A 26,048-nucleotide genomic window follows, 5' to 3' on the forward strand; every position below is an offset into this window, starting at 1 on the left:
CGTTGGTCGCTGGAGAGCGGTCTGTGTGACAGCTCCCCAGCGACCACACAGTGACTTTCCAACGATCACGGCCAGGTCGTATCGCTGGTCGTGATCGTTGGTAAATCGTTATGTGAGACGGTACCCTTAGGGTTGGAATTAGGGCTAGGGTTGGAAATAGGGTTAAGATTAGGCTTGTGGTTAGGGTTAAGGATAGGGTTAGGGTTGTGTTGGGGTTACAGTTGTGGGTAGGGTTGGGATTAGGGTTGGGATTAGGGTTAGGATTAGGGTTAGGGTTGGATTTAGGGTTACGGGTGTGTTGGGGTTAGGGTTGTGGTTAGGGGTGTGTTGGGGTTAGGGTTGTGATTAGGGTTATGGCTACAGTTGGGATTAGGGTTAGGGGTGTGTTGGGGTTAGTGTTGAAGTTAGAATTGAGGGGTTTCCACTGTTTAGGCACATCAGGGGTCTCCAAACGCAACATGGCGCCACCATTGATTCCAGCCAATCTTGCGTTCAAAAAGTCAAATGGTGTGCCCTCCCTTCCAAGCCCCGACGTGCGCCCAAACAGTGGTTTACCCCCACATATGGGATACCAGCATACTCAGGACAAACTGGGCAACAACTATTGGGGTCCAATTTCTCCTGTTACCCTTGCAAAAATAAAAAATTACTTGCTAAAACATAATTTTGAGGAAAGAACAATTATTTTTTATTTTCACGGCTCTACGTTATAAACTTATGTGAAACACTTGGGGGTTGAAAATGCTCACCACACATCTAGATAAGATCCTTTTGGGGTCTAGTTTCCAAAATGGGGTCACTTGTGGGTTTTTTCTACTGTTTAGGCACATCAGGGGCTCTGCAAATGCAACGTGACGCCCGCAGACCATTCCAACAAAGTCTGCATTTCAAATGTCACTACTTCCCTTCCGAGCCCTGACGTGCGCCCAAACAGTGGTTTACCCCCACATATGAGGTATCAGCGTACTCACAACAAACTGGGCAACAAATATTGGGGTCCAATTTCTCCTGTTACCCTTGTGAAAATAAACAATTGCTTGCTAAAACATCTTTTTTGAGGAAAGAAAAATTATTTTTTATTTTCACGGCTCTGCGTTGTAAACTTCTGTGAAGCACTTGGGGGTTGAACGTGCTCACCACACATCTAGATAAGTTCCTTGGGGGGTCTAGTTTCCAAAATGGGGTCACTTGTGGGGGGTTTCTACTGTTTAGGCACATCAGGGGCTCTGCAAACGTAACATGATTCCCGCAGACCATTCCATCAAAGTCTGCATTCCAAATCGTCACTACTTCCCTTCCGAGCCCCGCCATGTGCCCAAACAGTGGTTTACCCCCACATATGGGGTATCAGCGTACTCAGGAGAAACTGGACAACAACTTTTGGGGTCAAATTTTTCCTGTTACCCTTGGGAAAATTAAAAAATTCTGGGCTAAAAAAATATTTTTGAGGAAAGAAAACACATTTTTTATTTTCACGGCTCTGCGTTATAAACTTCTGTGAAGCACTTGGGGGTTCAAAGTGCTCACCACACATCTAGATAAGCTCCCTTGGGGGTCTAGTTTCCAAAGTGTGGTCAATTGTGGGGAGTTCCTACTGTTTAGGCACATCAGGGGCTCTGCAAACGCAACGTGACGCCCGCAGAGCATTCCATTAAAGTCTGCATTTCAAAACGTCACTACTTCCCTTCCGCTCCCCGACGTGTGCCAAAACAGTGGTTTACCCCCACATATGGGGTATCATCGTACTCAGGAGAAACTGCACAACAACTTTTGGGGTCCAATTTCTCCTGTTACCCTTGGGAAAATAAAAAATTGTGGGTTAAAAAATCATTTTTGAGGAAAGAAAAATAATTTTTTATTTTCATGGCTCGGCGTTATAAACTTCTGTGAAGCACTTGAAAGTTCAAAGTGCTCACCACACATCTAGATTAGTTCCTTGGGAGGTCTAGTTTCCAAAATGGGGTCATTTGTGCGGGAGCTCCAATGTTTAGGCACACAGGGGCTCTCCAAACGCGACATGGTGTCCGCTAATGATTGAAGCTAATTTTCCATTCAAAAAGCCAAATGGCGTGCCTTCCCTTCCGAGCCCTGCCGTGCGCCCAAACAGTGGTTTACCCCCACATATGGGGTATCATCGTACTCAGGACAAACTGGACAACAACATTTGGGGTCCAATTTCTCCTATTATCCTTGGGAAAATAAAAAACTCCGGGCTAAAAATCATTTTTGAGGAAAGAAAAATATTTTTTTATTTTCATGGCTCTGCGTTATAAACTTCTGTGAAGCACCTGGGGGTTATAAGTGCTCACTATGTGTCTAGATAAGTTCCTTGGGGGGTCTAGTTTCCAAAATGGGGTCACTTGTAGGGGAGCTCCAATGTTTAGGCACACAGGGGCTCTCCAAACGCAACATGGTGTCCACTAACGATTGGAGCTAATTTTCCATTCAAAAAGTCAAATGGCGCGCCTTCCCTTCCGAGCCTTGCCGTGCACCCAAACAGTGGTTTACCCCCACATATGAGGTATCGGCGTACTCAGGAGAAATTGCCCAACAAATTTTAGGATCCATTTTATCCTGTTGCCCATGGGAAAATGAAAAAATTGAGGCTAAACGAAATTTTGTGTGAAAAAAAAGTACTTTTTCATTTTTACGGCTCAATTTGTGAAGCACCTGAGGGTTTAAAGTGCTCACTATGCATCTAGATAAGTTCCTTGGGGGGTCTAGTTTCCAAAATGGGGTCACTTGTGGGGGAGCTCCAATGTTTAGGCACACAGGGCCTCTCCAAACCTGACATGGTGTCCGCTAACTATGGAGATAATTTTTCATTCAAAAAGTCAAATGGCGCTCCTTCCCTTCCGAGCCTTACCATGTGCCCAAACAGTAGTTTACCCCCACATATGAGGTATTGGCGTACTCAGGAGAAATTGCCCAACCAATTTTAAAATCCATTTTATCCTGTTGCCCATGTGAAAATGAAAAAATTAAGGCTAAAAGAAATTTTGTGTGAAAAAAAAGTACTTTTTCATTTTTACGGATTAATTTGTGAAGCACCTGGGGGTTTAAAGTGCTTACTATGCTTCTAGATAAGTTCCTTGGGGGGTCTAGTTTCCAAAATGGGGTCACTTGTGGGGGAGCTCCAATGTTTAGGCACACGGGGGCTCTCCAAACGCGACATGGTGTCCGCTAAAGATTGGAGCCAATTTTTCATTCAAAAAGTCAAATGGCGCTCCTTCCCTTCCGAGCCCTGCCGTGCGCCCAAACAGTGGTTTACCCCCACATATGAGGTATCAGCGTACTCAAGACAAATTGGACAACAACATTCGTGGTCCAGTTTCTCCTTTTACCCTTGGGAAAATAAAAAAATTGTTGCGAAAAGATCATTTTTGTGACTAAAAAGTTAAATGTTAATTTTTCCCCTCCATGTTGCTTCTGCTGCTGTGAAACACCTGAAGGGTTAATAAACTTCTTGAATGTGGTTTTGAGCACCTTGAGGGTTGCAGTTTTTAGAATGGTGTCACTTTTGGGTATTTTCAGCCATATAGAACCCTCAAACTGACTTCAAATGTGAGGTGGTCCCTAAAAAAAATGGTTTTGTAAATTTTGTTGTAAAAATTAGAAATCACTGGTCAAATTTTAACCCTTATAACTTCCTAGCAAAAAAAAAAAATTGTTTCCAAAATTGTGCTGATGTAAAGTAGACATGTGGGAAATGTTATTTATTAACTATTTTGTGTCACATAACTCTCTGGTTTAACAGAATAAAAATTCAAAATGTGAAAATTGCAAAATTTTCAAATTTTTCGCCAAATTTCCGTTTTTTTCACAAATAAACTCAGAAATTATCGACCTAAATTTACCACTAACATGAAGCCCAATATGTCACGAAAAAACAATCTCAGAACCGCAAGGATCCGTTGAAGCGTTCCTGAGTTATTACTTCATAAAGGGACACTGGTCAGAATTGCAAAAAACGGCAAGGTCATTAAGGCCAAAATAGGCTGGGTCATGAAGGGGTTAAGTAGTTAGCTAGTCTACTCCTGACCCATAAATTGTAGGCTTTTTTGCCCAGGAGAGGTGACAAAACAGGACAGGGACCCAACTTTTGAAGAATGCCTTGACATGGCAGTTGGGCACACATATATTGGCCAATTTATGCGCCAAATACCTTCTTTTCTACTGTATTTTTCATAGCAATTTTTGCAGACGAATGTTTCATATATACATTATATAGTGCTTTTTTTCATTTTTCCCCATTTTCTATGGCAGTAATGCATCTTCAATGTTCTAGAGTAACCATTCTTGGTAAATCATGGTGCAACCTTTATCGTTTTTCAACTTATATGTATTTTTTGGGATGGCTCCTGTTCACACTAGCTTGTATGTACTTGGATTTTTCTCTATTTGTATTAAAACCTTTTTGGACATGTGCACTCCCACTCCCATCAGCCACAGGTGATTTTAAGTAGTTAGCTGGTCCACTCCTGAGCCATCAATTTTAGGCTTTTTTGCCCAGGAAAGGTGACAAAAATAGGACAGCGACCCAACTTTCGAATGATGCCTTGACGTGGCAGTTAGGCATACATAATGTTAGGACTGGTGGAACGCCCCAAATATTAATTAGAGTCGATATAAGAGGAGTTCGCAGTCCGGGGTCCACCGTGCAGAAAAGACACCTGCTGCTCAGTAATGACAGACTATATGGCGGTATTAAGAGAAGACACACACGGGTTAGTTTTATCCGGTATGAAGGAAGCGAACCCTGTTGCGTCACAGGGCCACGATACTGCACAGGGAGCGCAAGCAAGGAGTCATAGAACTCTGCCCCAAGACTCAGGGGAAGAGTCCCTCTAGACCTCTTGCGCTCGACACCGCTACATTGGTGTCAGGGAATAAAACAAAACTAAAGATTTACGGCACAAAAGTGCGTGCAGCGCTGCTCTGGTGGATGCTACTAACCACCGTAACTTGAGCCAAGAAAGCGCACTATTTGCGCAGGGTGCCGCACTGGCGGTCGCTGCTAATAGACACTGTCTCTTGTGTTAAATGTGCGGGTTCGCACTATCAGGCGCTAGGTAGCTCCACCATTCGCGAGCAGTCAATAACTCTAGGAAGGGGAATGATTCGGAGCTTTCATACATTGACAGGCATACATCCACACACATGTTAACAGGTTTACACTAGCGCATGTTAGAGCGACCATGCGAACCTTTTATAGTTGTAGTGCTCTGGGACCTTCCTGATGGTCCAATAGGAGTCGCAACAGGACCTGAGCATCTGACCCCCGACCTCCAATGGGAGGTCGTCCCGTGGGCATGCTCAGTACGGGGAAAGCAGGACTTAGTCCCTGAATCACCTGCTTGCTGCTGATCAGTGCTGGATACAAAGGCAGAGCCTGGAAAGGCAGCAGTAACCAAGCGCACAGTATCAGCTTGAGCCAGACGCTGGGATTGACGTCTCCACTAAGCAGGCTCCACTGCGCCTGGAGGAGAATGGGAGACCACAGCAGACATGGTTCAAGATTTCCCCTGTGCAGCAGCGGGAACTCGACACCTAACACAAATATTGGCCTATTTAACTGTATTTTTCAGAGCAATTTTTGCAGATGAACATTTCATATATACATTATATAGCGCTTTTTTCCTTTTTTCACATTTTCTATTGCAGTAATAAATCTTCAGTGCTCTAGCGTAATCATTCTTGGTAAATCATGGTGCAACCTTTAGGCTATGTTCACACGTTGCGGATTAGGCTTAGGAATTTCTGGTGCGGATTCTGCTTCTCCTGGCAGAAAACGCACCTGCGGATTTGTCGCGTTTTTTGAGCAGTTCAGCAGCGTTTTTTGTACGTTTTTGCTGCGGTTTTCTTGCGGATTTGCTGCGTTTTTTACCCCTGCGGTTTTCTATAATGGAATGGGTACAAAAACGCTGCAGATTCACAAAAAAGAAGTGACATGCTACTTCTTTTAAACCGCAGCGTTTCCGCAGTGGATTTTCCGCAAAGTGTGCACAGCATTTTTTTTTTCTCATTGATTTACATTGTACTGTAAATCAATTGCGGATCTGCAGCGTTTCTGCACCTCAAAAAACGCTGCGGATCCGCAAATAATCCGCAACGTGTGTACCCTTATTGTCTTTCAACTTATGTTTTTTTGGTGTTGGCGCCTGTGTGCACACTAGCTTGGATGTGCATGTCTTTTTCTCTATTTGATGAGCTGGTGAGAGCGCCAATTCTGAGATGGCTGTGGGCTGCTGTTTTTAGGCTGGTCAGAGCCTAATAACAATGGACCTTCCCAACCTGATATCAGCCTGCAGCTGTCTGCTTTACCTTTGCTGGTTATCAAAAATGAGGAAGACCCCATGTCATTTTTTTCAATTATTGTTTAACAATAAACTACATACGCGAGGCACTAATTAGATATGTCACATATATCTATCTAGCCATCTATCTAGCACCTAAACATGTTATTTTTATTCTGCATTCTATTCCAGAACGTGTCACATGGACGGCACAGTGATGTCACACTTTATGTAATCCGTGTGCACATTTGCAGAATGTACTGAAATCTGTGCTGCTAGAAAAAAATGGACATATCTACGTGTTGGTCACATGGACACACGAACATAGATATAATGGGTCTGCGTCTAAGTGTCTCCAGTACGTGTGAAAACTGTCACCACACGCCCTGGAAACACTGATCTGTGCAGGGGCCTAATGTGTATGGGGCCTGAGAATGATGACTTTTCAGTAACCTTAAAAATCATTTCCCATTATACTAGACTAGATGGTAGCCCGATTCTAACGCATCGAGTATTCTAGAATATGTATGTAGTTTATTTATGAAGATTTTAGAATAATACATTGAATTGTTCGTGGCCGGCCATGTAGTATATAACAGGCCATTTAGTAAATAGCGAAGCCACGTAGTATATTGCACAGCCACGTAGTATATTGCACAGCCACGTAGTATATAGCACAGCCACGTAGTATATAGCGCAGCCACGTAGTATATAGCACAGCCATGTAGTATATAGCACAGCCCACGTAGTATATAGCACAGCCCACAGAGTATATAGCACAGCCCACGGAGTACATTGCACAGCCCACATAGTATATTGCACAGCCACGTAGTATATAGCACAGCCACGTAGTATATAGCACAGCCATGTAGTATATAGCACAGCCCACGGAGTACATAGCACAACCACGTTGTATATAACACAGCCCACAGAGTGTATAACAGCCCACATAGCATATAACACAGCCACGTAGTTTATAACAGCCCACATAGCATATAACACAGCTCACGTAGTATATAACAGCCCACGCATGCAGTATATAACACAGGCCACGTAGTGTATAACACAGCCCACGTAGTGTATAACAGCCCACGTAGTGTATAACAGCCCACGTAGTGTATAACACAGCCCACGTAGTGCATAACACAGGCCACGCAGTATATTGCACAGCCCACGTAGCACATTGCACAGCCCACGTAGTACATTGCACAGCCCACGTAGTATATTGCACAGCCCACGTAGTATATAGCACAGACCACGTAGTATATTGCACAACCCACGTATTATATTGCACAGCCCACGTAGTATATTGCACAGCCCACGTAGTATATTGCACAGCTTATGTAGTATATTGCACAGCCCATGCAGTATATAGCAATGTGGGCATCATATCTCTGTTAAAAAAAAGAATTAAATAAAAAATAGTTATATACTCACCTTCTGTTGGCCCCGGATCCAATCGAAGCGGTTACCAAAGCTCCTCGGGCGCTCCGGACCCAAGAGTGCATTGCGGTCTCACGAGATGATGACGAGACCGCAATGCATGGAGCAGTCACCGGAGCATTGCGAGGAGCGGGAAAGGCCGGTTCTGGATCCGAGGGGCCGATGGACGGTGAGCATATAACGATTTTTTATTTTTTTAATTATTTTTAACATTAGATCTTTTAACTATTGATGCCACATAGGCGGTATCAATAGTTAAATGTTGGTCACACAGGGTTAATAGCAGCGGTAACGGAGTGCGTTACTCGCGGCATAACGCCGTCCATTACCGCTGCAATTAACCCTGTGTGAGCGCTGACTGGAGGGGATTATGGAGCGGACACTGACTGCGGGGAGGAAGGAGCGGCCATTTTGCCGCCGGACTGTGCCCGTCGCTGATTGGTCATGGCCGTTTTGCAGCAACCAATCAGCGACTTGGATTTCCATGACAGACAGAGGCTGCGACCAATGAATATCCGTGACAGACAGACAGAAAGACGGAAGTGACCCTTAGACAATTATATAGTAGATTTTACTTGTTCATTGGGCGATTGGTGGCCTCTTTAAAAAAAAGTTGATAATTGGGAAACAAGTGTTCCTAGGAATGTTTGTTGCAACTTGTGTAAATGTTCTCTTAGGTTATGTGCACACGTTGCGGATTAGGCTTAGGAATTTCTGGTGCGGATTCTGTCTCTCTTGGTAGAAAACGCACCTGCGTTTTTTTGTGCGGTTCCGCAGCGTTTTTTTGTGCGTTTTTGCTGCAGTTTTCTTGCCGATTTGCTGCATTTTTTTACCCCTGCGGTTTTCTATAATGGATTGGGTACAAAAACGCTGCAGATTCACTACTTCTTTTAAACCGCAGCGTTTCCGCAAAGTGTGCACAGCATTTTTTTTTCTCATTGATTTACATTGTATTGTAAATCAATTGCGGATCTGCAGCGTTTCTGCACTGCAAAAAACGCTGCGGATCCGCAGAGAATCCGCAACGTGTGCACATACCCTTAGAGGGCACAAAATACTTGCCATGCCCCAAGTGCCTGCATCCCACCTTACGCCATTGTGTGAATTCAGAAAAAGAGTTCTCCAACACAAGCGACATGCTGCACCACATGGTAAACCAAGTGGTATAAAGACCTGCAATATGTACACCTGAGGTCAGGAGACATGACTCCGTGTTCAGACTGCAACATGGGAAAGGAACGTGTATCAAGCACATAATGACAGAGCTATACAGTGGAGGGTTGTTCAGAGATGATGTAATGAGCACAAACAAAGGAAGTGGATTACTAAGAAGCTAGAATGGAGTAGTGATCTCACCTCTACAGTGGGGACTGTGACTATAAAGGCAGTGATGTGGCAGCTGAACCAATGAGGAGAAGAAGATGCTGTCACATGGGTCTTTTTGTAATCCCTCACACAATCACTCCTATTCACCACAACAGGAAGGGGACACGAGAACATAGAAAAAAAGTGTTTATTATTCGAGGTATTCATGTTAAACATTTCTTTGTGAACATTTATACCTGTTCAGAAACTTTTAACAGCAAGGTGTGTGTCATGTCGCAACCCCTTTAAGTAATTGAGCAAAAGGGGTACAATTGCCTTCTACCCTCTCAGCTTCATGCTTCCTTCTATCCCAGTGAGGGTCCAGTATATTATTACAGTCCTCTATTATAATATAGGAGATTTGTGAGAATTCTATGTATGATTATCCTGGAAAACGGTGGTGGTATGTAGGTAGAGATTACTAATTGAGATTTATCTTTTATCACTGCAAGACGCTCACATGGTGCACTAGGGAGTACTAATATACTGACTCCCCGAGAGTATGGAGAGTGTGTGGGGTGATAGTCGGCCTGTAACCACTTCTTGTTTAGTAGACACAGTTTCTTAGAGGTAAGATGTGTTTCTTGCAGACAAATCAAAGCAGGTTTTTCCATCTGAAGATGTGGAAAGATTTCCTGTCTTTTATCACTAGACGAGAGACCCCTTACATTCCAGATAAATATAGTCACCGACCTCGCCATATTTAATGTAGTAAATATATGTTGTTTCCAATATCCTATCAGCAGAACATTTCCGTTTTACATAACTAGTTAAGCGCATATTACAAGATTATGCACAATTTTAAACATACCCCAAAACAAAAAAAATCACAACCATTACAGGCTGATATAAAACACTTTTCTTTGGATGAGACAGTGTGTGAAGTATTAACATAGCTGTCTCTTTGAAAGTAAAAAAAATGGCAGCTCAGTCACTGTTGAACATATGGGAGAAACCCGCCTAGAACTTGAGTCTCCTTGAAGGGTAATTCAACCCCAATTAGGCATAAAAACTGTGAAATAATTATAATAGAACATGAAGAAAAAATAACATTTGTAAAGAACTGTCCAACAAGCAGGGACACACTTCTTCCCATATACTCATGGATCACTTTCTTTTTTGAAGAATCAGGGTTTGTACCACAGGATCTTCAACTTGTAACATCCGGAATTTGATTCTGGTGTATTTGCTTCTCATTCATATCCAGCCAGTGAAGACCTTCTTTTGAATTTTGAAAAAAAGTACACAGTACCTCTGGCTACCACCCTTAACTTGGCACAGTATATCATTGAATATAGAACGCACAGATCTCTCAGATGTTTTTCATATCAAGGACCCTGGCTCTTTGTTTTTGCACTTCTATAGAACAGTTTGGAAATATTGAGATTTTGGAATCCTTAATCGTTAAATTTTAGTCATCCCTTGCCTGTCGCGGGATATCTCTGTCCCAGTAGTGTAAAAATTTTACCTAGCACAGGTCTTGGTGGAGGACCAGGAGGAAGAGGACAGGTCAGCACCATATAAGCTCGTTCTACAGCCTATATGGGGTTAAGGTTTCAGGCCTGAAGTTTTCAAATATTCAGTAGGAGAGGAGCCTTCTATTTTTCAGGCACACCAATCAGTGCTATACTATTGCACCTTGATCTATTTTCAAGGTCATCTGTTTTCACCAGCAGTGCTGATACTTGCTGTGCTGCAAACCTGTTCTCATTGCTTGTATCGGCTATCCGATCCTCAATGGTGATGACTCTGCCTTCCACTGTCCTTGATGTTTGCTATTTTCTGCAGTTTGCAGTTATATTATTTTTAAGACCACAAAACTGTACATTCAAAACAGATAGTGAGAATTTACAATGCACCAGTGTGCCATGAAAATTACTTTTAAAGTTGGTTCCTCAGGATGTGGGGTGAAAAGTACTGTACCAGATGTAGTAGAGTCACTGTCTTTTCACTTCTCCATCAATGCAGCTGCCGCTCCGATCTCCTCCTCACCAACTGAGACCTGTGTTTCTATGAGGCAAAATCGCTCTAGCCTGGCCACCATTTTCCTGTTCCTCGTCTGCCTTGCTCAATCTGTCTCCAGCGTAAAGACTGTAGTGTGATCTTGGAGCTGAGAGCCTGCTTCTTACTTTGTCTTTCTTTGGCTTTTCCTGGTCATTTTTTCCCCCATAAGCAAAGTACCTCCACACAGATGTGATTTTCAGGATGATCTTCAGGTCCTATACCGGGTAAAAAGCTAGATGCTCAGGAGGAGCTGCTCCATCTGCTTGTTCTCACATGCCGTCAATATGGTTGACCTCTTACTTTGTCTCCAGGGTGGATAAATAAAGTACTACTGCTTTCTGTGTGAGTGGGATAGTCAAGGAAAAGAATATCATTACAATAAAAGAGACAGGTCTCTCTGACATTCACTTCATCCAGGGAGTAAAAATGTCCTGAACCCAGCACTTGCTGACCCACATAAGATTTTGCTACCATCATTGCATATCACATCGGGCCTAAGGAAGAACCTTGTAAAGGCAATGGTTAAAAATGCAAAAGCATTCAAGTATCTCATTGATAAATTTCCAATGTTCAGTAAAGCAAAGATAACAGAAGAAGTCTTTATTGGACCTCAAATTCATAAGCTTCTTCAAGATGAGGAGTTTCTCTGTTTGCTGAATGGGAAGGAAAAGGCGGCATGGGTAGCATTAACATTAGTACTAACTAATTTTGGGGGAAACTTATGAGCAGATAACTATGAAGAGTTGGTGGAAAATCTCCTCAAAATATATAAGGATTTTGGCTGTAACATGTCCTTAAAGGCTTATTTCTTACATTTGCATCTAGACTGCTTTCCACCAAACTGCGGAGCAGTGGCTGAAGAGCACGGTGAGATATTTCACCAAGATATTGCGGCTATAGAGAAAAGATACCAAGGAAAATTGAATCCATCAATGCTTGCAGAGTACTGTTGGACCATTGTAAGAGATGATCCAATGCAGAAGTACAAGAGAGAAGCAAAAAAAAGAGTTGTCCCTTAATGAGGACCAAATTTTGTAGTGCAATTTCTGTAAGTATTTATAACTTGCAATTGTGTTGTGTTAACATGTTTTATTTATTTGAATTGTTGCTAAGTTTCCTCGATATAAATGTCAGAAAATTGGCATAACAACATATTCTGCATCTTTATATTTGCAAAAAAGAATAATGTTTCAAAGTACTGAAGCTGTTATGCATTAATTGTATGTATCAGTAAAAGAAAAACTCCTTGATATCATAGCAACAAGAGTCAACGAAAAAATTTCATTGTCCAATTTGAAGTCAAGAGTTCAAAAACATTAAGGAATGGCTCATTTCATAACTGAACCTGACAACTTTTGAAAAATATGTAAAACAGTGTTACATGATCTGAAAGGTCCTTGAGCTAGTCGGGTGTAGGGTTCTTTAGCTGCTCACTCAAGATGTAAAGCCTCTGTGCAGGTCCCGGTACCTTCCTCTCCTTCTATACCCCAATCAGTTCTGTAAGTGTGGGGCTGGAAGAGAGAGAGCAGTTCTCTCAGTGATCAGGGAGGACACAGTCTCAGCGTTCTCCTCTGTCACTGGAAGCTGCCTCCAGTATAAGACTCACTCACTTATAAGTAAAAACTTTTTTGTTGCTAAAAGTGTGTCTTTCCAAGTAAAACATTTCCCACATTAAGAATATAAAAAAGGCTTCTGCTCTAGCGACTAAGAGGAGATAATTTCTTCACAAAACATTTTTAATGAAAATGGTTTCACCCTTGTGTGAGTTCTCTGATGTGTAACAAGAGCTGATTTCTCTGTAAAACATTTTCCACATTCTGAACATAAAAACGGCTTCTCCCCTGTGTGAGTTCTTTGATGTGTACAAAAATTTGACTTCTGAGTAAAACATTTCCCACATTCTAAACATGAAAATGGTTTCACCCCTGTGTGAGTTCTCTGATGTGTAACAAGAGTTGATTTCTCTGTAAAACATTTTCCACATTCTGAACATGAAAATGGCTTCTCCCCTGTGTGAGTTCTTTGGTGTATAACAAGATGTGCTTTCCGGTTAAAACATTTCCCACATTCTGAACATGAAAAAGGCCTCTCCCCTGTGTGAGTTCTCTGGTGACTAACAAGATGTGCTTTCCGGTTAAAACATTTCTCACATTCTGCACATGAAAAAGGCTTCTGCCCTGTGTGAGTTCTCTGATGCTTTACAAAATTTGATTTCTCTGTAAAATATTTACCACATTCTGAACATGAAAATGGTTTCTCACCTGTGTGAGTTCTCTGGTGCCTAAGAAGAAATGATTTCCATACAAAACATTTCCCACATTCTGCACATGAAAATGCCTTCTCGCCTGTGTGACTTCTTTGGTGACTAACAAGATTTGATTTCTGGTTAAAACACTTCCCACACTTGGAACAAGAAAATCTATTGTCTGCTGTGTGAATTTTTTGATGTTTAAGAAAAGACTTTTTGAGGGGAAAACTATGTCTATTTTCTGAAAATGGCTTATTTGGTTTAGGATCAGATGACAGATCTTTCCTGTGAAGGGATGATGGTATATCTGGAGTAATGGCATTCACTTCAATTGTACCCTGTGAGATCTCAAGATCATCTGATTTAAAAATTGAAGATGACACCTGTCCCTCTGATCTCCTGGTACAGTCATCTGTTAAGAAGAAAGTCAATTGTTATTTTTAAATAAAATTTACTTGAATCTTATAGTTTTAAACATTTCTACTGTAAAAATCACAAGCTGTTTGAGAAATTGAATTATTCACCAAGACAATGACAGTTCACAGTCTAATAGAAATTCTCATAGCATGAACCAGTGGAGCGTGGGGTTCAACTGTTTGGTCATTCTGTCTCCCAAATATGGAATAAAAAACCTCCAAATAATGTTATGTATGCGAAAATACCAATAAAAACTTTGCTCATCTCACAAAAATCAAGTCACCCACTCAGGGCCATCATTTGTCAGTGGAAAAACAGAGGTTTCCACATTATTAGTGGCTCAAAGGATCTTGAAAAGCAATATGGCTTCCATAAACCAATCCAGCAATATCCGCTCTGCTAAAGTGAATTCTCCCCCTCGCTTCTGAGCCTTGCAGTGTGCCCAAACCACATTTAGCATTCATTTAGCATTCAGAGGTATAAAATATACCTCTCTGGGGCAATTAGAGTATGGGGCTCGGTGGCATTAGGCAAAGTAAACTACCGTAGGGGCCAATATTTACTGTCATATGAGTTTCAAGAAGAAATATTAGACAATTAAAGATAACTACTTTTTATAATAGTGCAGAGCTGAGCATAAAAACAAAGTCTGGCCAGAAAGACTGGACCTGGTGTTGTAGGAACCATATGAGCAGATTCAGCAGCACAGAAGGGAGAGAAGGTAGATTCATTCAATAAGATATCAGGGTTCTAGGAAGACAACAGCATCATTACCATCCACTTTCATTAAGAAGCCCACCATAATATTTTTCTTTAAGTGATTTTCTAACTTGTCAGCACATTCTACATAAGCTGTCATTTGGCTTTGTAGTTTACAAATCTAGGCAGGTAACGGTCAGCGTCTCCTAATCCCTGGAGGAGGTGGATCTTCCAGGTTGCAAGTTCTATAGAAAAGGGCTTTTAATGCCCATAGTCTTTTGAACAGTTTTGGGTGGAGGAGAATGTTGTGTTCTAAAATGGTGAACACACGCTTGTGATACGGCCTGACTACCCAACAGATAAAGGAGCCACAAAGGGTGACTGAGAAGAAACTGTGATTTCTCAGCATTTAGTAGTTACTACTCACCTGAGCGGTTATCTGCAGGAATCTCCTCTTTACACCACTCATCAACCCTCATATATGTCTCTGTAGTATTAATATGGATCAGATTTTCACCCTGAAACAAATAGTGTAAAACTCACAGACAGATGGAGAAGTCACATCTATGATCAGCTCTAATCCTGCAATCTCCACCGTTCCCATTACACAAGTATAAAACATTTAGTATTAGTGGATAAATCAAGACCGAGCACAAGACCTTCACGGCTGTCTAGGCTTCATAGAAGAGATCTCATGATATCTTCTCTCCATCTACCTGATGATCCTGAGGAAAATTGGGATCTTCTTGTTTACAGTCCTGTGGAAGAAGAGGACGGGGACATCTCTCTGGTGTTGTCTTCTTATTGGATGGATCTGGAGCAAACACATACAGTGACTGAATTCATTCTTTACATACAGATAATTATAGGCCGTGTGTATTTAGTCCTGTCTATTACCTGGTGATGTTGGGGGCTCCATCATGACATCCTTGTACAGATGTTTCTGTCCTTCTAAATACTCGCACTCCTCCGTGGACAAATAGACAGCAACATCTTGACACCTTATAGAAATCTGACACATAGAATGATACCGTCATCCCCCCAATCCCTTCATTGCTTAACTGTATAATGTCCCAGCATTCCCAGCAGTGTCACCTCTCCAGTCAGCAGCACAATTATCTTGTAGGCGAGTTCTAGGATCTTTTGGTCATTCATGTCCTCATGTACCTGGGGGTGAGGTGAAGGCTCCGAGATTGGGTTCAGGGGTCTTCCACATTCCTCAGACACAGGGGCCTGACAGCGCTCATTAGAGGTCTTCTTCACTAAAGTGTAATTCTGATAATGAAGAGAAAAAATAATAAATCTCACTACAGACATTTCCAGAGTCCTCACCTCTCCAATTCTGTCCATCTGTTATCCCCATAGAAAAGAATGATGTAATGTGATGTCATCAAAATCTCTCACCTCTCCAGTAAGCTGGAAGAGGATCTCCAGGGTGAGGTGTAATATCCTCTCCGCCATCTTGTCCCTGTCCATACCCATCCTTGATGGGTAAATCAGGAAAATACTGTTCTATAGAAAATCTTCACTGAGAGGGTGCAATATTATAGAGTCCTGAATGAGAAGAAGATGAGCCAATTTAACATCATAAAATCGTGGGTAATAATACAATTGCTGAAGATAATAAGGAAATCGTATGAGGAGATTTATTATTTTGCAGTAGTTTTCTTCTTTACATCTACTAACAAAACCTATATATTTTAGGCCACAGACAACAATCATTTTCTTCCTCGGAGTTGGCAATTGAATACGATTCTCATAGATTCATCTTCCATAATGCTAATTATCAACTCATTTACCGACACTGGAATCAGCATTAGCAATACTGCAGGAGATATTCATTACAAGTTACACTAGAAATAATTACGTTCTGATGAGGACGACATCTTCATCTTCTATTATGGCTCTAGAAACATATTTGGCCAGAGTCCGTCACTGACTCCATCACCACCGGTCATCTATATGAATGCTTCCCGTCTTCTCCGCACTGCAATCTTCTACCACGTTAGATCTTATAAAGTTTATTAATACATCAGGTAAATTGTAACAGAAAAGTCAATGCACAAATCTTATAACTGATAGAATGCTTCAATTTAAAAACAAAAGAACGCCTGGCGGGCGCGTCATGTACACTGACACCTACTGGTGAACGTTTGCACTAGCACTATATATATATAATTTATACACGTGACAAATTATGTTCAGATATTATTTACACTTTGCGTTATTTTTGTTTTATTATGTTGCAATTTTGGTGTCACATGTTTATTATTTATTTAGATATCCAATGTAAGGATTGATTTATGTGGTTGCATATTTACATCTATTTTTATAACTGGATGTAGCGTTCTTTTGTTTTTAAATTGAAATATTCTATCTATCAGTTATGAAATTTGTGTTTCCGTTAATTTCCATTATAATTTACCTGATGTATTAATAAACTTTATATTATTTTGATATTTAATATTGTGGACGTATGGTCGGTATTTCGGGTTTCCCGGTTGGTCTTGTTTTGATAATTTTCCAACTGTCCGTTTTTTCTCTCGGTCCATACACACAAGTAGCAGGTACATCACTTTTTGCTTATTACGCTGCATCTACAGCACTATTGGTGTTTTCACGGTGGAATACACATACACTGCTATCTGGGAGCAATCCTTTTCTTGTTTTATTTTACACGTGCGATCTTATATCTGATTCATACACTGAAGTTTGAGGCTTTTAGAAAAGCTTGTTTGTAAGAACAAGACAGGAGTTATCTGATGCTAATGTCTCCATGTACAGATTTGTTTCCCCTCTGGGTATGATGCTTTTAGGGGGAATTTTCTCATCATTAGACTTTCATAAATTATATGAAAAACACAAAAAAATATGTTAAAATGATACAAAATAAAATCAAGGATGGCGGTACTGTAGGAACATTATACTGTGTGGGGGGATGGTGGTACTGTGAGAACATTATACGGTGTGTGTTTGGGATGGTGGTACTGTGGGAACATTATGCTGTGTGTGTGTGTGGGGGGGGTGGTGGTACCGTGGGAACATTATACTGTGCATGGTGGCATGGCGTATTGTGGGAACATTATACTGTGTGTGGGGGATTATAGTAATGTGGGAACATTACACTGTGTGTGGGGGATGGCTATACTGTGGTAATAAAATAGGTCAAAACTGGTACACATTACTCTGTATGAAAGAAGATTATGCTCGACTGGATCTTTAGGCTGATTGATATCCAGGGCCGGTTTTAGTGGGGCCCTAGGCAAAGTTTAAAATGGGGCCCCAAATGCTAACATATTGCACATCACACAGAAGCATTTCTGCTGTATTTACATGCGCTGAGTTCAGGCCGCTAAATGAGTGTAATAGACAATATTGAAGTCGTTCAATGCTTATTTCCCGGCCTCTTTACACAAGCTGAAGAATAATGATGGGGACAGAATGATCACTAACAGATCACCATACAGTATCATGTTATCAGCAGCACATCTAGAGTTTACACCGGCGATGTGCTGCTGAGAACAATGATTTTTGTTCCGGCATAAACAATCCAACCACTCGATGAATATGCAGCATTTTACTTGTTTAGTATAATACACACCATAGTCCTCCACATATTAGAATGTGTCCCATAGTCCTCCATATAGTATTATACACTTCCCATAGTCTTCCATATAGTATAATACACTCCTCATAGCCCTCCATATATTAAAGTACACTGCTCAGCCCTCCACATAGTATAATACACTCCTCATAGTCCTCCATATAGCATAATACACTCCTCACAGTGCTCCATATAGTATAATGCACCGCCATAGTCATCCATGTAGTACAATTAATTTCCCATAGAATAATGCACCCCATAGTTTTTCATATAGTATAATGTATTCCCCATAGTCCTCGATACAGTATAATGCAGCCTACTTATAGTATAATGCAGCCAACACCCCACAGAGTATAATGCAGCCACGCCACAGAGTATAATGCAGCCACCCCACAGAGTATAGTGTAACCGCCCATAGAATATAATGCAGCCCCCCTCATATAGTATAATGTAGCCCCCTCATATAGTATGATGCAATCACCCCTCATAGAATATAAATTTAATACAGCCCCCCATAGAATATAATGTAGCCCCATCAAAGAGTATGATGCAATCATCCCTCATAAAATCTAATACAGCCCCCCATAGAATATAATGCAGCCCCCATAGTATATAACACGGCCTCCAACATAGAATATAATGTACCCCCCATAGTATATAACACAGCCACATATTATATAACAGCCTCCCCCATAGAATATAATATACCCCCATGGTATATAACACAGCCACATAGTATATAACACAGCCTCCCCCTTAGAATATAATGTACCCCCACAGTATATAATACAGCCTCCCTCATAGAATATAATGTACCCCCAAAAAAATATAGTTCTTACCGATAACGGTATTTCTCTGAGCCCATGACTGCACCACGGAGAGAGGGGATCCGCCCACCAAGGACAGGAAACCTACAGATAAAAAGGTGGTACCACTCTCCCGCATCAGTTGTTTACTAGAGAACGATGGGAGACTATGAAACAGCTTATTAGTTTCAATATTACTTTAACTTAACTTTAATTTAGATACCGCATGACCTATCATAAATATCCTATGACTTATATTAACGTGCACACCCAAAAGTGAAGGGAGGGAATGTACAGGTGCTGTCATGGGCTCAGAGAAATACCATTATCGGTAAGAACTATATTTTTCTCTGTCGCCCATGACGGCACCACGGAGAGATTTCATAGATTGTACATTCAGGGAGGGACCACCGCTTCCAGAACCCTTTTACCGAAGGTAAGGTCTGAAGTGGAAATAAGGTCCAATCTATAGTGCCTAGAGAATGTGGAAGGTGATGACCAAGTAGCAGCTCTACATATCTGGTCAATAGAAGCTCCGGCTTTCTCCGCCCAAGAAGCTGCCACTGCCCTCGTTGAGTGAGCCTTGACCTCCCCTGGAACGGACATTCCACTTGATGAGTATGACAGGCTGATAGCGTCCATGATCCATCTCGCCAGAGTGGCTTTGGAGGCTTTTTTCCCCTTCCGGGGACCCTGACAGCACACAAAAAGAGAGGCATCCTCCCTACTCTCTCTGGTGGCTTCTATGTACTGTTTGAGGCACCTCTTTACATCTAGTGTATGTAACGCTTCCTCCTCCTTATTTTTAGGGTTAGGACAAAAGGAGGGAAGAGATATCTCTTGAGTTCTGTGAAACTGGGATGCCACTTTCGGGAGGTATGCAGGGTCTATTTTGAGAATAACTCTATCCTCTAAAAACTGTGTGTATGGAGGGTTAGCAGATAGTGCCTGTATGTCGCTAATTCTATGAGCAGATGTGAGGGCGACTAGCAGGGATGTTTTGAGGGATAGGAGTTTTAACGGGACATCCTCCAAGGGTTCGAAGGGCGGTTTAGTCAGGGCTTTAAGGACCAAATTTAAATCCCATTGAGGGGCAGTTTTAATCGGAAGTGGCCTCGATCTACCTGCTGCCCTGATGAATCTTAAAACCCACCGATTACTCGCCAAATCATAATTAAACAGGGCTCCCAATGCTGCCACATGGACTTTCAAGGTACTTGTGGCTAAACCAATTTGCAACCCGTTTTGTAAGAATTCTAATATGGTTTTAAGGGGGACCTTTTCCCCTATTTTGGTGCCCGATGATGATAGGAATTTCTTCCATATCTTCCCATACTGCTTTGTTGTAACCGGTTTCCTACTCTGTAAAAGAGTGGATACAAGCCCTGGTGAAAATCCTCTATCTTCTAGTAGCTTCCTCTCAAACGTCAGGCTGTCAAGTATAAGCTCGTAACCTGTGGATGGTTGACCGGGCCTTGGGAGAGTAAGTCTGGAAGGTCTGGGAGTACCCAAGGGTCGGATATCGACATTCTCCTCATCCAAGAGAACCAAGGTCTCTTTGGCCAGAACAGGGCTATTAAGATCACATGAGCCCCGTCCTCCCGAATCTTCCTCAGCACTGCCGGAATCAGAGCAAATGGGGGAAATGCGTAAGCCAACTGATGTAGCCATGGAATCAAGAACGCATCCAGAGCTACCGGATTCCCCCGAGGAGTTATGGAGCAGAAAGAGGTTACTTTTTTGTTTGTGTTGTTGGCAAAGAGGTCTATGTCGGGAACCCCCCATTTTTCCGTGATCCGGGTGAATACTGTCTGATTTATCTCCCACTCCCCTTGTTTTAGGCTGGAGCGGCTCAGAAAGTCTGCTTTGTAATTGTCCACTCCCCTTATATGCAGACTTGTCAGGGATAGAAGGTTGCCCTCAGCTATTTGGAAGATTGCATCGGTTACTTCCATCAGACTTTTGGAGCGAGTACCCCCTTGTCGATTTAGGTATGCCACTACAACCCTGTTGTCTGACATGACTCTGATGTGGTGAGAGTGAAGGGCCCCCAAGAATTCCAGCAGGGAGAACTTGACCGCTAGAAGTTCTTTCATATTGGAAGATTCTTTTTTCAGAGACGTCGAACAGGTGCCCTGAGCTACTAGGTCGCCCAAATGAGCCCCCCACCCGCTGGGACTTGCATCTGTTGTCAGTATCTTTGAGATTGGAATTACCCATGGGATTCCCTGGGAAAGATTCTTTTGTGATGCCCACCAGATTAGTGACCGAGTTGTGTTTGGAGATAATCTCAACCGACTTTCTAAACGCCCTCCCAGAGAAATTTCCTCGGACAAAATCTGCCATTGAAGGTGTCTCGAATGGAGCTGAGCCCATTGGACTGCAGGTATGCATGAAGTCATAGATCCCAAGAGGGACATAGCCTGGCGTAGAGTTATAGAGGGGGGGCTTGTATTTTGGACACTAGCCTTATTATTTTCTGTATTTTTTCCCCCGGAAGACGGCACTCTTCCTTTATAGAGTCTAGAGTGAGACCTAGGTATTCCTGGACCTGGGAAGGAACCAATCTGGACTTTTTTAAGTTTATTAGCCAGGCCAGTTCCTCTAGAGACCTCGTAACTGTTTCCAGCTGATTGCTGCAGTGTTGGGGAGAGGAGCCTATCACCAAAAAGTCGTCCAGATAAGGTACAATCAATGTGTCTTGCTCTCTGAGATGAGCCATCACCTCCGCAATTAGTTTTGTGAATATTCTCGGGGCTATTGCTAGTCCGAAAGGTAGGGCTGAAAATTGAAAGTGACGTAACCTCCCCCTGATATGAACTGCTATCCTGAGAAACCTCTGGTGATCTATGAGGATAGGGACGTGATAGTAGGCATCCTTCAGGTCCAGGACTACCATGAAACACCGAGGAAACAGCATTTTTATAGATGACTTTATTGTCTCCATTTTGAATGGTTGAACGTCTAGGTATTTGTTTAGGCTTTTTAAGTTTATGATAGTCCTGTACGTCCCATCCGTTTTTTTTCTCAGGAATAGCGGGGAATAGTAACCTTGCCCTCTTTCTTGTGGGGGAACTTCCAGAAGAACTCCCTTGTCCCCTAGTCCCACGACCTCGTTTTCCAATGCCAATTGCTCTTCCACTGAAGACCTTGGAGATGTTATTGAAAAGGAGGGGTTTTTAGAAACGTTAGTTTCAGCCCAGATTTTATAATGCCCAGGATCCTCTGGCTGCAGGTAATCTTTCCCAGGCCGGGAGAAAGAGAGAGAGTCTTCCCCCCACCCGGGGCCAACCTTCATTGGGAAGGTTTCTTGTTGTCGTTGAGGTTTTTGTTAAACAAGTATCCTTTATTCCTGCTTTTCTTATCTTCCCATTTTCCCTGGTTTCTCCCTTGCTTTTTACGGAAAAACCTCTTGCTCCGAAAGGGCCGTCTATAAGCGGGGAAGCCCAGGGAGGGAAAGGATTTCTTTTTATCTCCTGCCTTCTCCAGGATGTCATCTAAGGTGGGACCAAACAAAAACTCCCCTTCGCAAGGGATGGTACATAACTTAGATTTTGTCTGTAAGTCCCCCGGCCAGCACTTAAGCCAGATCGCGCGCCTAGCTGCGTTAGAGAAGACTGCTGACCTAGCAGCTAATCTAATAGAATCAGCCGAAGCATCTGCTAAAAATGCGGCCGCCCCTCTTAATACAGGCAAGGTGCTCAGTATGGAATCATGGGATGTTTTCCCCTTTAGCTGGCTCTCCAGTTGGTCTAGCCAAATCATTAGTGAACGGGACGTGCATGTGGCGGCGACTGCCGGCTTTAGACCCCCCCCCCCAGCTGATTCCCAGGAACTTTTGAGGAAGGCATCTGCCTTTTTGTCCATGGGGTCTTTCAAGACCCCCATGTCCTCAAAGGGGAGGGCGGATTTTTTAGATGCCTTAGATATAGCCACAACTAACTTGGGGGCTTTTTCCCAAAAGGAAACAGGATTCATCCTCAAAAGGGTACTTTCTCTTAGGTGTTAATAACGCCTTCCTTACTGTTTTTTTCCACTCTTTTTTAATTAGTGTGGAAATTGTCTCATTAAGTGGAAAGGCCCTCTTCTTCTTTTGCTCGAGGCCTCCGAACATAATGTCCTGGACCGACCTTTTGGGGTGAGAGTCTACCAACCCCATAGTGCTCCTGACTGCTTTTATGAGGCCATCGGTGTCTTCCAAGGGGAAACAGCTGTGACCCCCAGAGGAAGAAGAAGATGATGAAGAAGAAGAAGAGGAGGAATTAGACGAATCTGAGTCTGCATCATTACTGTCTGTATTAGACACCAGAGACGGGGACCTGTGCCCAGTCTTCCTCTGTTTTTTCCCCTTTTAAGAGATCTAAAGGTGTCTTCTACCTGATTTTTCATCAGGGTTTTAAGGTCGGCTGCAAACCCGGGGAGCCCCTCGGAAACCGTTTGCTGTATGCATATACTACAGAGTCTCTTCTCCCAGGTAATTGGAAGGTCTTCTCTACAAAGGGCACAAATCCTATGCTTAGTTTTTCCTAAGCTTTTCTTCCCCTAGAGTAAAAAGAAGCAAAATAATACCCTTACTGTGCTAACTTTCACGAAGATCACTTACCACCTCAAGGACCCATAAATACCGGTTGGGGATGCTCTGCATCTGTCTTTTTTCTCGACGCCGTACTGGACTCCTTGCTATGCTGGGACCTTTGGAGCTCTTTACCGGTTGTATCCTGGTGTCCTTTTTGCTGTCGCCGTTTTAGCTGCTGCTGCGGCGCTGGTGGTGGTGGTGATTCTGGTAAGGGTGATGCCAGGTCGCTCATAGTTGCTGTAGGTTGTACCTTACGAAGCCTGCTGTTAGGCTGTGGCTTGTACTGCGGCCGGATGGTGCTGTGGCTGGCACTGCGGTTTATGTTGCGGCTGGTGCTGCGGTGGTGCTGCTGCTTCGTACTGAGGCTCGTGCTGCGGCTTGTGCTGCAGCCCTTTTTTGCCCATGGATGGCTGGCGCAGCTTCTTTTTATGCGGCAGTTCCCGCCTCTTGATTTGAATTTTTTTTTTTGTGCCTGCGCAGAAGCACCCTTCCGGTGCCCGCTCAGAAGCTCCTGCCCGCGCCTGCGCAGGAGCGACGCCTGCCGGCACCCGCGCAGAAGCGCCATCCCGGCACCTGCGCAGAAGCACCGCCGCCCGCGCCTGCGCAGAAGCGCTGACTGCAGGCGCCTGCGCAGAAGTGCCGTACGCCGGCGCCTGCTCCAAGTTATTCGCGCACGCGCAGTTGGATTAAAGATGGCGCCGCACATGGCGCACCTGAGACGCTGCCGCTGGCTGCTCCCCGGAGCTCCCGGTCTCTTGCAGCCTGCCGCCCTGTTAATGCGCGGCCCTGCACGCCGGCTGGCTATGCAGTGTGCAGGCTGACGCTCTCAAGGGGAGGGCCGCACCGCTCCTCCCGCAACCACAGAGGGACCCCCCTGGATGTTGCCGCTGCATCTTACCTGGGGAGGTGACCGCGAACTCCATGTCACCTCCCCCGCACACCCTAGAGGCCCACTAGCCCCAGCGGTGGTGCCTCGGGTCACCACACCAGCCGAGGCAGGGGGACCCCCGCTGCCTGAGTTGGACTGATTGGCCCGGAATCCCACGACGATCTTCTTCTGGTAAGTCTGTAGGTCTCCCATCAAGGACAGGAAACCAACTGATGCGGGAGAGTGGTACCGCCTTTTTATCCGTAAGTTTCCTGTCCTTGGTGGGCGGATCCCCTCTCTCCGTGGTGCTGTCATGGGCGACAGAGAAATATATAATACAGAAACATAGTAATATAACACAGCCTCCCCCATAGAATATAATATACCCCCATAGTAAATAACACAGCCACATAGTATATAACACAGCCTCCCCCATAGATTATAATATACCACCCATAGTATATGACACAGCCTCCCTCATAGAATATAATGTATAATGTACAGTAATAGTAATTTTATAGGGGTGGAGCCGCATATTCATTACTGTAATGAGCGGTACCAGTGACCGCTGAACAGAGGAAGAAGCTGCGGGCGCCAGAGATCATCTATCCGGGAGAAGCTGCCAGGGACCGCGCCGGGAGCAGGTGAGTATTTCATATTCACCTGTCTGAGTTCCACCGCCGCTCTGTCTTCCCCGCCCTCTTCCTGTCACTGTTCAGGTCAGAGGGCGCGAAGACGTGTTAGTGTGCGCGCCGCCCTTTGCCTTAACAGTGACTGCGGAGAGACGGGACGCTGAGGAGCAGCGGGCTGCAAGAGAGGTGAGTATGTCATTTTTTTTTTATTGCAGCAGCATTACATGGGGCATATTTTTATATGGAGCATCTTATGGGGCCATAATGAACTTGCATTGAAGCATTATATGTGGCACAGTTATGTATGGAGCATCTTATGGGGCCATAATGAACTTGTAATGCAGCATTATATGTGGCACAGTTGTGTATGGAGCATCTTATGGGGCCATAATGAACTTGAAATGCAGCATTATATGTGGCACAGTTTTATATGGAGCATCCTATGGGGCCATAATGAACTTTAATGCAGCATTATAGGTGGCACAGTTTTGTATGGAGCATCTTATGGGGCCATAATGAACTTGCATTGCAGCATTATATGTGGCACAGTTTTGTATGGAGCATCTTATGGGGCTATAATGAACTGTATGGAGCATTATATGGGGCATATTTTGTATGGAACATCTTATGGGGTCCATCATGAACTTTATGGAGCATTATATGGGCCTCCTGATTCAATATGGATATTCAAAAACACGTAACCTACTGATGTCTCAATTAATTTTACTTCTATTGGTATTTATTTTTATTTTTGAAATTTACCAGTAGCTGCTGCATTTCCCACCCTAGGCCTATACTCGAGTCATTAAGTTTTCCCAGTTTTTTGTGGCAAAACTAGGGGGGTCGGCTTATATTTGGGTTGACTCATACTCGAGTATATACGGTACCCCCAATAGTATATAACACAGTTACATAGTATATAACACAGCCTCCCCATAGAATATAATATACCCCCCATAGTATATAACACAGCCTCCCCATAGAATATAATATACACCCCAATAGTATATAACACAGCCACATAGTATATAACACAACCTCTCCCATAGAATATAATATACCCCCATAGTATATAGCACAGCCCGCATAG

At 43.2% G+C, this 26,048-nt stretch overlaps 1 protein-coding gene across 5 annotated transcripts in view; it reads right to left on the minus strand.

Moving 5' to 3' along the window:
• Nucleotides 1-9,237: 9,237 nt before the first annotated feature.
• LOC143764688 (uncharacterized) overlaps nt 9,238-26,048 on the minus strand; it is a 173,644-nt gene continuing 156,833 nt past the window's right edge. For 2 of the 5 annotated variants that reach the window (XM_077250521.1, XM_077250522.1), the window contains exons 2-7: nt 15,877-16,026; nt 15,568-15,747; nt 15,370-15,484; nt 15,189-15,286; nt 14,900-14,990; nt 9,238-13,768 (exon numbers count right to left, since the gene is read on the minus strand). In XM_077250521.1, coding sequence (XP_077106636.1) covers nt 12,813-13,768; nt 14,900-14,990; nt 15,189-15,286; nt 15,370-15,484; nt 15,568-15,747; nt 15,877-15,954 — 1,518 coding nt within the window. In that variant the 5' untranslated portion in view covers nt 15,955-16,026 and the 3' untranslated portion in view covers nt 9,238-12,812. The remainder of the gene's footprint in view (nt 13,769-14,899; nt 14,991-15,188; nt 15,287-15,369; nt 15,485-15,567; nt 15,748-15,876; nt 16,027-26,048) is intronic. The other 3 variants (XM_077250524.1, XM_077250525.1, XM_077250523.1) reach the window with 3 other exon arrangements.

This window comes from Ranitomeya variabilis, chromosome 4, assembly GCF_051348905.1.
Source record: "Ranitomeya variabilis isolate aRanVar5 chromosome 4, aRanVar5.hap1, whole genome shotgun sequence".
Taxonomy (NCBI): Eukaryota; Metazoa; Chordata; class Amphibia; order Anura; family Dendrobatidae; genus Ranitomeya; species Ranitomeya variabilis.